We start from the raw sequence: 12,283 nt of genomic DNA, 5'->3' as shown, positions 1-12,283 counted from the left end.
TAACGTTTGATCACCTGTACGTCGACGATTGTAATTCGCTGAGGCAGATTGAGAGACTGAGCAAGTTTAAACTTAGACTTTTCTAATGTTCGCAAATATGGCCTGTAATGGGACATTTTAATTATATGTCTTTAACCTTGTGAAACTGTCCTATTATAGTCTCCTGTTCTTGGGAGTATCAACCTGCATTGCAATCCAGCATGCACCTTCATCCTTGTATAGATAAAGTTCTGCCCAAGAACAGGAAACTATAAAGATATGCGCTTATCACCAAATACTGTCTACACTGCGCTGTGTAACTCTTATTCTCAGAAATAAAGAATATCCACCACAGGCCCCAAAGAAACTGTGTGGGAAATACTTTTTTCATGTGGTTCTAAATCAGCTTCAGGTAGCCTAATCAGTTCAAAACAAAAACCTTAAATATAGATTTTTTAAAGACAATACAATATGCAGATAGACAAAGGAAACCCACTTAAAAAGCCATAAATAACTGTTTTACATAAGTTCTATATCAAAACAATCCACACAACATTTTCCATCTAAAAAATATTTCAGAAAATTGTTTATTCTTGTCAAAAAGTCACTGATTTCTTTTGAAACAAAAGACTGGTAAACAAATCTTCAGGATCTTACAGTTAGATCACTGATGTTTCACTTTAAAAACAATACGCCATGAACAAAAAAAAAAGTGCAATGTAAAAATAATATCTTAAAGACAAAAGCAAAACAGACTGGACAGATGTACTCCCTTTTTAATCCCCTATAGGCTGTTCAAGTGAAACAGTAGTCGAGGTGGGCCAGCAGTTCTCTGTGCTGACTGGTGGCGTATGGAGCTCTGCACTTTGGACACTCCAGGAAACTCTCGTCCAGGAGGTTTTTGGAGGTTGAGGTGGGATCCTCAATGGACAGCCTCTCAAACTCAGGCTTGTAAGAACTTGGCTCAGAGAAACGAGACTCGCTCTGCTGTTTCTATAATAAATACAAAACAATAAATTGGTTTACAGTTGCTTATCTGAAGATAGCAAATGTATTCATGATGACTCATTTGAAAAGCAGAAATGTCAAAAGAATTGATGCGTAAAGCAACATTTCACAACACTTACTTGATTGCTAGATTCTAGTCTTGCGATTTGGTCCCGAGCCTTGCGCAGCTCTTTCAGGACCTTGTGCAGCTGATGCTGTAAACTCTGTCGATCAAGCTTCTCGTTCTCAAAGTCTTTGGCAGATAGCTGGATCTTGGGGGAATAGACAAGAGCAAATCAAGAGAGCACTGCAGATTAGAGGTCGACCGATTATGATTTTTCAACGCCGATACAGATTATTGGAGGACCAAAAAAAGCCGATACCAATTAAATCGGCCGACTGTTTTTAATTATTGGTAATAATGACAATTACAACAATACTGAATGAACACTTATTTTAACTCAAAATCAATATAGCCTCAAATAAATCATGAAACATGTTCAATTTGGTTTAAATAATGCAAAAACAAAGTGTTGGACAAGAAAGTAAAAGTGAAATATGTGCCATGTAAAAAAGCTAACGTTTAAGTTCCTTGCTCAGAACATGAGAACATATGAAAGCTGGTGGTTCCTTTTACATGAGTCTTCAATATTCCCAGGTAAGAAGTTTTAGGTTGTAGTTATTATAGGGCTATTTCTCTCTATACCATATTTGTATTTCATTAACCTTTGACTATTGGATGTTCTTATAGGTACTTTAGTTTTGCCAGTGTAACAGTATAGCTTCCGTCCCTCTCCTCACTCCTACCTGGGCTCGAACCAGGTACACAACGACAACAGCCACCCTTGAAGCAGCTTTACCCATGCAGAGCAAGTCAACCACTCCAAGTCTCAGAGGGAGTGACGTTTTAAACGCTATTAGGGCGCACCCCGCTAACCATTTCACATCGGTTACACCAGCCGAATCTCTGGAGTAGATAGGCTTGAAGTCATAAACAGCACAGCACTGGCAAAACACACAAAAGTGCTGTTTGAATGAATGCTTACGAGCCTGCTGGTGCCTACGACAGCTCAGTCAGACTACTCTATCAAATCATAGACTTAATTATAACATAATAACACACAGAAATGCGAGCCGTAGGTCATTAATATGGTTGAATCCGGAAACTATCATCTCGAAAACAAGACGTTTATTCTTTCAGTGAAATACGGAACCGTTACGTATTTTTATCTAGTCTAAATATTCCTGTTACATTGTACAACCGTCAATGTTATTTCATAATTATGTAAAATTCTGTCAAATTAGGCGGCCCAAACTGTTGCATATACACTGACTCTGCGTGCAATGAACGCAAGAGAAGTGACAATTTCACCTGGTTAATATTGCCTGCTAACCTGGATTTCTTTTATCTAAATATGCAGGTTTAAAAATATATACTTGTGTATTGATTTTAAGAAAGGCATTGATGTTTATGGTTAGGTACACATTGGAGCAACGACAGTCCTTTTACACGAATACGCACTGCATCGATTATATGCAACGCAGGACACGCAAGATAAACTAGTAATATCATCAACCATGTGTAGTTAACTAGTGAATATGATTGATTGATAGTTTTTTATAAGATAAGTTCAATGCTAGCTAGCAACTTACCTTGGCTCACTGCATTCGCGTAACAGGCAGTCTCCTCGTGGAGTGCAATGTAATCAGGTGGTTAAAGCGTTGGACTAGTTAACTGTAAGGTTGCAAGATTGAATCCCCCGAGCTGACAAGGTAAAAATCTGTCGTTCTGCCCCTGAACGAGGCAGTTAACCCACCGTTCCTAGGCCGTCATTGAAAATAAGAATGTGTTCTTAACGGACTTGCCTAGTTAAAGATTAAATATAGGTGTAAAAATATTTAAAAAAATATATATTTATTTAAAAAAATTTAAAAAAAATATTTCGGCCAAATCGATCAATTTCCGATTGTTATAAAAACGGCCCCAATTAAATCGGCCATTCCGATTAATCGGTCGACCTCTACTGCAGATCTTGGATGTTCCATTGCATAAGAGATGTTATATAACTGATTATTTCACAATCTAGAGTCAGGAATGGTTTACGTTGCCAATACATACATGTTGCTCCAGTATAGCAACTCTCCTCCGCTCCTCGTTTTGGTTTAACAGAGTTTTCTGGAGTAGATTCACCTGATGAGAAAAGTATTTGTCTTAAAGATAAAATAAGGACATTGGAACAGTGGGAAAGTGTACAGGGGGGGGCGAAGGTCACAGATGGGAAAGTGGCAGAGAGAAAGGGATCAAACTCCCTTCTCCAGAGGGTATACATATATATATACATATACATATACATATATATACATATACATATATACATATACATATATATATATACATATATACATATACATATATACATATATACATATATATACATATACATATATACATATACATATACATATATATACATATACATATATATATACATATACATATACATATATATATATACATATATATATATATATATATATATACATATATATACATATATATATACATATATACATATACATATATATATATACATATACATATATATATATATACATATATATACATATATATATATATATATTGAAGTTGGAAGTTTACATATGACTCCAACCGAAGTGTTCAAACTCGTTTTTCAACCAATCCACACATTTCTAGTTAACAAACTATAGTTTTGGCAAATCGGGTTAGGAAATCTACTTTGTGCATGACAAGTCATTTTTCCAACAATTGTTTACAGACAGATTATTTCACTGTATCACAAATCCAGTGGGTCAGACGTTTGCATACACCAAGTTGACTGTGCCTTTAAACAGCTTGGAAAATTCCAGAAAATTATGTCATGGCTTAGAAGCTTCTGATAGGCTAATTGACATCATTTGATGCAATAGGAGGTGTACCTGTGGATGTATTTCAAGGCCACCTTCAAACTCAGTGCCTCTTTGCTTGACATCATGGGAAAATCAAAAGAAATCAGCCAAGACCTAATTGTATTTATTTATTGTAGACCTCCACAAGTCTGGTTCATCCTTGGGAGAAATTTCCAAATGCCTGAAGGTACCACGTTCATCTGTACAAACAATAGTACGCAAGTATAAACACCATGGGACCACACAGCCGTCATACCGCTCAGGAAGGAGACGCATTCTGTCTCCTAGAGATGAACGTACTTTGGTGCGAAAAGTACAAATCAATCCCAGAACAACAGCAAAGGACCTTGTGAAGATGCTGGAGGAAACAGGTACAAAATTATCAATATCCACAGTAAAACGAGTTCTATATCGACATAACCTGAAAGGCTGCTCAGCAAGGAAGAAGCCACTGCTCCAAAACCTCCATAACAAAATCCAGACTAAGGTTTGCAACATGGGGACAAAGATCGTATTTTTCGAGAAATGTTCTCTGGTCTGATGAAACAAAAATAGAACTGTTTGGCCACAATGACCATGATTATGTTTGGAGGAAAAAGCGGGAGGCTTGCAAGCCGAAGAACACCATCCCAACCGTGAAGCACGGGGGGGCAGCATCATGTTGTGGGGGTGCTTTGCTGCAGGAGGGACTGGTGCACTTCACAAAATAGATGGCATTATGAGGTGGGAAACTATGTGGATATATTGAAGCAATATCTCAAGACATCAGTCAGGAAGTTAAAGCAAATGGGTCTTCCAAATGGACAATGACCCCCAAGGATACTTCCAAAGTTGTGGCAAAATGGCTTAAGGACAGCAAAGTCAAGGTTTTGGAGTGGCCATCACAAAGCCCTGACCTCAATCCTATAGAAAATTTGTGGGCAGAAGTGAAAATGTGTGTGAGAGCAAGGAGGCCTACAAACCTGACTCAGTTACACCAGCTCTGTCAGGAGGAATGGGCCAAAATTCACCCAATTTATTGTGGGAAGCTTGTGGATGGCTACCCAAAACATTTGACCCAAGTTAAACCATTTAAAGGCAATGCATCCAAATACTAATTGAGTGCCTGTAAACTTCTGACCCACTGGGAATATGATGAAAGCTGAAACAAAATCTCTCAACTATTATTCTGACATTTCACATTCTTAAAATATAGTAGTGATCCTAACTGACCTAAGACAGGGAATTTTTTATGAAAAACTGAGTTTAAATGTATTTGGCTAAGGTGTATGTAAACTTCCAACTTCAACTGTGTGTGTTAAATAATAATATATATATATATATTCCCTTTATTTTTTTGAGCAGTGTATATATTTATATATAGAGAGATATATCTATACATCTATCTATACACAAAATGTGGACACCCCTTCAAATTAGTGGATTTGGCTATTTCAGCCACACTAGTTGCTGACAGGTGTATAAAATCGAGCACACAGCCATGCAATTGCCATAGACAAACATTGGCAGTAGAATGGCCTTACGGAAGAGCTCAGAGACTTTCAACGTGGCACCGTTTTAGGATGCCACCTTTCTAACAAGTCAGTTCGTAAAATGTCTGCACTGCTAGAGCTGCACCGGTCAACTGTTAAGTGCTGTTATTGTGAAGTGGAAATGTCTAGGAGCAAAAACAGCGCAGCCGCAAATCGGTAGGCCACACAAGCTCACAGAACGGGGCCGCTGTGTGCTGAAACACGTAAAAATCATCCATCCTCGGTTGCAACACTCACTACCGAGTTCCAAACTGCTTCTGGAACCAACGTCAGCACAAGAACAGTTTGTCGGGAGCTTCACGAAATAGGTTTCCATGGCCGAGCAGCCGCACACAATGCTAAGATCACCATGCGCAATGACAACTCCCGGCTGGAGTGGTGTAAAGTTCGCAGCCATTTGACTTTGGGGAAGTGTTAACGCGTTCTCTCGATGGATGAATCAAGCTTTACCATCTGGTAGTCCGACGGACAAATCTGTGAATGGCGGATGCCAGGAGATCACTACCTGCCCCAACTGTAAAGTTTGGTGGATGAGGAATAATGGTCTGGGGCTGTTTTTAATGGTTCGGGCTAGGCCCCTTAGTTCCAGTGAAGGGAAATCTTAATGTTACACTATACAATCACATTCTAGACGATTCGGTGATTCCAACTTTGTGGCAACAGCTTGGGGAAGGTCCTTTCCTGTTTAAACATGACAATGCCCCCGTGCACAAAGCAAGGTTCATACAAAAACTGTTGAGATCGGTGTGGAAGAGCTTGACTGGCATGCACAGAGCCCTGACCTCAACCCCATCAAACAACTTTGGGATTGAATTTGAACGCTGACTGCGAGCCACCTAATCGCCCAACATCAGTGCCCGACCTCATAAATGCTCTTCTGGCTGAATGGAAGCAAGTCCCCGCAGCAATTTTTAACATCTAGTGGAAAGCCTTCCCAGAAGAGTGGAGGCTATTATAGCAGCAAAGAGGGCAACAACTCCACATTAATGCCCATGGTTTTGGAATGAGATGTTTGACGTGCAGGCATCCACATACTTTTGGTCATGTAGTGTATGTGGTCTGGCACAGAAAACTGTCATTAAATCCCCAACCATATTGAACTGCTAAATTAAACTCCAACCTCTACCCGGCAACTTTTCCACAGGCCGTGGTTGCAAAAGAGAATGCTTTATAATCAACTCACCTGGTCAAACAACGTTGCATAATAAACACACCAAGACCACATCTCCCTGGCGTATAACTATACCTGCAGCAGCAGCTCAGCAGACCTCTTCCTCTCCTCCTCCAGCCTGGAGTCCATTCTGTCGGCGCGGTCAGCCGAGCACTTCCTCTCCTCGCCGACTGTGTGTCTGCTGCTGAGGCGCTCGGCCCGGAGCTGCTCCCGGGCCTCGACCAACTCCATGCACTGCTCCTCTAACCGCCTCTGGAGCTCGCCCAGCTCCCCCTGGGCCCGCGCCGCCGCCTCCTTCTGGGCCTCCACGTCCTGCTTGGCCTGCAGCAGCAGCTTGTCGTAGTGCTCCTGCAGCTGGGACGAAGAAGTCTCTGGTGCTGGGGGAAAAGGAAGCAGGGTTAGAGTCTTACATGCTCCTATGCCAGGGATCTTCAACTCTTACCCTACGAGGTCCGGAGCATGCTGCTTTTCTGTTCCGCCTGAAATGTAACATTTCACCCACCTGGTGTCCCAGGTCTAAATCAGTCTGTGATTAGAGGGGAACGATGAAAAAAAAGCAGTGGAACTGGTTTCGGGGTCCAGAGATGAGGTTGAGGGCTCTATGCAACACTTATAAAACGGCCACTAGGAAATACTATTTTCAAGTAGACTGTGCTTTACCAAAGCAATAGCTAATTAGTAATGGTTAATTAATAGCTAGTTGAAAGCAGATAATTAATTACATTTCTAGTCTAAACATAGGTTAATAAGCATTAGCCCCTAGAGTAGGGGTATTCAACTCTTACCCTACGAGGTCCGGAGCATGCTGGTTCTGTTCTACCTGATAATTAATTGCACCCAACTGGTGTCCCAGGTCTAAAATCAGTCCCTGATTAGAGGGGGAACACCTGAAGAAAAAAAAAACCCAGTGGAACTGTCTTTGAAGTCCAGAGTTGAGTTTGAGGGCCCTAAAGGATAATTATTTTAACCACATGGGAAAAAAAGTCTAGTGTTGAATCAGCCTTTATAATTCATTTTCGGATCTGACGATTTAAAAGTGGATTTACTCTTGACAGCAAACGCGTGCCAAATCCCACACTGCGTGGAAGGCTCACAGGCCCCCTTTTTTTACCGTCCAAACTGCCTTTGTGTTGTTGTTGTTGGAGTGCTTCGTTGGCTTGATTTAGTTGCTGCTCCATCTCAAGGGTCCTGGCCAGGACTCCCTTGACATAGGCCTCTCGCTGCTGATCATAAACCAGCCACTGTTGATTCTTCTCCAAAGCCTTTTTGTAAACCGAGGAAAAACACATACTTGGGGGGGTTAGGGTTAGATTATACCATTTTCCTTAGCACTCAAAGAAAGACAATTTCATTTTTAATCTTGACAAGTTGTTCAACTCACATCTCTCAAGTGATCCTCAACTACTGCAACCTCACCGGTGAGTCCCTGGCCATTCTATCAAATCGTAAAGAAAACACAGGTATTAGCCTATATCAAAACGATGACATGGGTGTAAACAACCTCTTTCTACATTCACACACTTATCAAGAGAACATCCCTGGGAAACTCTACTGCCTCTGATTTGGTGGACTCATTATACACAAAAGCTTCATTTGGAAATGATGAAGTCATGTTTTAGTGTGCCCTTGGCTATCCGTAAATAATAAAAATAAAAACATTGTGCTGTCTGGTTTGAATAATAAGCCATTTGAAATTATTTATACTTTTACTTTTGATACTTAAGTATATTTTTGCAATTACATTTACTTTTGATACTTAAGTATATTTAAAATCAAATACTTTTACTCAAGTAGTATTTTACTGGGTGACTTTCACTTGACTCATTTTCTAGTAAAGCATCTTTACTTTTACTCAAGTATGACAAAATCAGGTACTTTTCCCACCACTGCTAGAGTGTCTGCAGGTTTTTCCTTTCAAGTAAGACAGACAACCAGGTGAGGGGAGTTCCTCACTAATTAGTGGCCTTATTTAATCAATCAAGGACAAGAGAGGAGTGAAAATCCGCAGACACTTGGCCCTCTGTGGATAAGTTTGACACATGACATACAGGGTTTTTTCTGGATCAAAATGGGGCTTAGGGGGCAGTCGTTCTCCCCTGGCTCAGGCCCTTAACTACACTTCGAGAGTCATGGTTCATAAGCTTGTGAACTCCTTCTAGATGGTAATCCCATCCTGTAATACCGAGACTGACTGATTATGTACAGTATGGTAATGCAGTCGGTGAGGAGGGCCTGTCAGGAGGCGGATTTCCTTGATTATGACCTCATGGATATTCAAAAGTTGGAGACAGAGATATTCATCGAGAGAGAGCTCGTTTTATAAGACTCCTGGCTTTCCTCATATCACAGAGCCACCTGATCTGAGAGTAAACAAGTATTATGTCGGACGACATGACATTCAGAAAGAAACTGCTGCCATCTAGAGTGATAAAAGAGAATTTCACCTTGAGATTTGGAATGCCCCCATGACCACAACATTCATACAGGAAACTAACATCTTAATATAGAGGGGTGTGAACTACAGTGTCTTCTTGTTACACATACACTACATGATCAAAAGTATGTGGACACCTGCTCGTCGAACATCTCATTCCAAAACCATGGGCATTAATATGGAGTTGGTCCCCTCTTCGCTGCTATAACAGCCTCCACTCTTCTGGGAAGGCTTTCCACTAGATATTGGAACATTGCTGCGGAGACTTGCTTCCATTCAGCCACAAGAGCATTAGTAAGGTCGGGCACTAATGTTGGGTGATTAGGCCCGGGTTGCAGTCGGCATTCCAATTCATCCCAAAGGTGTTCGATGGGGTTGAGGTCAGGGTTCTGTGCAGGTAAGTCAAGATCTTCCACACCGATCTTGACAAACCATTTCTTTACAGTTGACACTATGCATTTGGGCAAGTAGCGTTTTCTTGGCATCCACCAAATCCATATTCATTCATCAGAATGCAAGATGGTTAAGTGAGATTCATCACTCCAGAGAACGCGTATCAACTGCTCCAGAGTCCAACGATGACGAGCTTTACACCACTCCAGCAGACGCTTGGCATTGCGCATGGTGATATAAGGCTTGTGTGCGGCTACTCGGCCATGGAAATCCACGCCAAATCCACTCATTTGAAGGGATGCCCACATACTTTTGTATATATAGTGTACATTCTCTCCATAACTCAGCCTTGGCTAACAAAACAGATCAAAGTCTAGGCACCCTCAGCAGACTGAAATTTTCCCTTCACCCACCTGTAAATCGGGACCCTGTTTCTCCAGTGCCTGACACCTTGCCGACACTCCCACCAATTTGTTCTTCAGATTCCCTGTCTCCTCCGAGAGGGACTGGAACAGTTTCTCTCTGTACTCGGCCTCTCTCCTCCCCTGGTCCAGCTGAGCCTGGAGCGAGGCCACCACCTCTCCCCCATTGGAATGCAGATGGTGTCTCAGAGTCTCCAGCTCCTTGTCCTTAGCCAGCAGCTGCTGAGTGTTCCTCTCCCTCAACGTCTCCAGAGACAGAATCCTCTGCAATCAAATGTAACATTTTAATGACTTGAATGAAATGTGGTAGTGCACAAAAATGCTTAAATGAGCATATCACAACTCCATCAAGACACAATTTCAAAAGCAACGGTTTTCAAAAGGACACACCCATGATACGCAAAATGCTAAACCCGGACTTTCACAAAATCATATGGTCAAGTATATGAATATATTGAGTGAAAAGGTTGTTTTGGTTTAATATATTTGTAGCCTACATGCATAAACAGTATCACTATATGAATCCTATTAAATTTGGACTCTATAACTTTATAATAATCATTGGGCTGGCAATCCTGCTTAGCCCAAACGTCTGCACAAACTACTACGCTTTAGCTACCTCCAGCAGTTTGCTTTTGTCGGAGTCTGGTGGCCTCGTTGTTCGTTTTGATATTTCATCCATCTTCTGCTTCAGATGAGCATTCTCCTTCCTGAGTCTGTCCATTTCTGCTTCTGCCTGTTTTGAGCCACTGGATTTAAAGCCTAACTTGTTGACAATGGTCTCCTTGGTGCCTTTTGATGCCATGTCTGGAGTGTTACCTAGAAAAACGATTTTTAAGTTTAAATGTTAATACTAATGTTAACAATTAAAATCACTCACATTTCATTCAATGGCACATTTCCAAAAAAGTCTAAATATATCTAGTTAGGTAGGCAATAGAACAGGCAATACTAAAGTTTATTTCATTAGGCCTAAATTATATTAATTTTGCACTTGTAGTGAGGCCTAGTTATTAAAATTAGCATGCCAGACAAAACAGACACTCAAGCACAAACCAACAGAAAAACATGCATAACCGAAAAAAAGGTTTCATAGGTACTATAACTTCACAACTGAATGTTATGACTACTTATCTGGCTAACAAAACTACAGAACATAATCTTACCAAAAAGATACAGATAATTTGCTAGAATTTGTCGGCTATATATTTTTCTTGAGTTTGTGACTAATGCTAGCTAGTGACGTTATGTTATGTGCCTGTCAAAAGAATCTGGTCTGGCTAACCACACAGCTAACTAGCTAAGCGTTTGATCGTTCAACCCAAACTGGTATCTAGTGTTAAGAAAACATGTATGTATCTTTAAACATGTATAAAATATAACTCACAATATAGACCACTGTTTCCAAAATAACATTGTAGGACGCTTGACTTCTGAGAATGAAATGGCCACTTTCTAGCTTCCTAGTTGAAAAGTTTGAATTACAGCGCGTCTGGGCGTCATATCCGGGAGTCAGATCATGACGCTGGCAGTCCTTTAAAAAAAAAATCAACCACCATTCGACGGAAATTTGCTAACAAATATTGTATCAGTAATAAAGTAAAGGAAGTTTAATTTAAAATGTTACATAAAATTTATCCTACGAAACATGTTTTGGAAAGATTCAAGCTGAATATTGACTATAAATGTGATTTTTGTGGAATGGAGGAGACCATTTTGCATTTGTTTTTTTGCCTGTATTTATAGTATAATTTTTGGGATTGACATACAGAATTGTATTACAAAAAAATAGGACCGGTTGTACAATTTAATGGTTTTGATATAATGATTTATTTCAGACATTCTGACATTGATAAAGATATAATATATTTAATTAAACTGCTAATAATATTAGCTACATTTCATATTCACAAATGCAAATGGTCTAATTCAAAACCTAACTTTTTCCACTTTATAAATGAATTTAAACAATATGGCACTACTTTAACTAAAATGAAAAACAAAAAGGCAATTAAAACTTGTATTATTAATGAATATGATTTGTTTGTTTAGGATTCCTGGCAATGTAAATAGTTTGTATGTATGCTTGTTTGCATGTAACTATTCCTCTTTTGTTTGTTGACATGTTAATAATAAAAAAAACACTAGATAGAGACAGAGTACTTTTATTGACCGGTCCAATAACAATAGAGCACCAATTAACTTGTCATGGGACAGAAATTAACGGACAAATATGAATGGAAAAATACGATTTGTTCAGTCTAGATGTATTTTTGTCCTATATATCCTGTTTTAATAGCGCCATGCTAAGTACTAGCACTTTTTTTACAGTATTTTCCTACTTATTTCACTGAGCCAATATTTTCCTCTGTCAACACTTTACACAGGATGGCAGCACACTGCCCTTCCCCCCAAAATCCCCACCCACCCAAAGATC

At 39.9% G+C, this 12,283-nt stretch overlaps 1 protein-coding gene across 2 annotated transcripts; it reads right to left on the bottom strand.

Annotated features, from left to right (window-relative positions):
* Nucleotides 1-543: 543 nt before the first annotated feature.
* Nucleotides 544-11,372, bottom strand: LOC112224249 (centrosomal protein of 55 kDa). 2 transcript variants are annotated; one of them, XM_024387696.2, is made up of 9 exons: nucleotides 11,234-11,372; nucleotides 10,466-10,665; nucleotides 9,838-10,110; nucleotides 7,979-8,032; nucleotides 7,709-7,859; nucleotides 6,673-6,974; nucleotides 3,086-3,157; nucleotides 1,107-1,238; nucleotides 544-972 (listed from the first exon to the last, which is right to left on the bottom strand). In XM_024387696.2, the coding sequence occupies exons 2-9, from the start codon at nucleotides 10,649-10,651 to the stop codon at nucleotides 775-777; spliced, it is 1,368 nt and encodes a 455-aa protein (XP_024243464.1). In that variant the 5' UTR covers nucleotides 10,652-10,665; nucleotides 11,234-11,372; the 3' UTR covers nucleotides 544-774. The 2 variants fall into 2 exon arrangements, with proteins under 2 accessions (XP_024243464.1, XP_024243465.1); XM_024387697.2 differs by having other exon boundaries at nucleotides 6,673-6,968.
* Between the last annotated feature and the right edge of the window lie 911 nt (nucleotides 11,373-12,283).

The sequence above is a fragment of the Oncorhynchus tshawytscha genome, linkage group LG25 (genome assembly GCF_018296145.1).
Source record: "Oncorhynchus tshawytscha isolate Ot180627B linkage group LG25, Otsh_v2.0, whole genome shotgun sequence".
NCBI lineage: Eukaryota > Metazoa > Chordata > Actinopteri > Salmoniformes > Salmonidae > Oncorhynchus > Oncorhynchus tshawytscha.
This window is presented reverse-complemented; position numbering and strand designations above follow the sequence as displayed.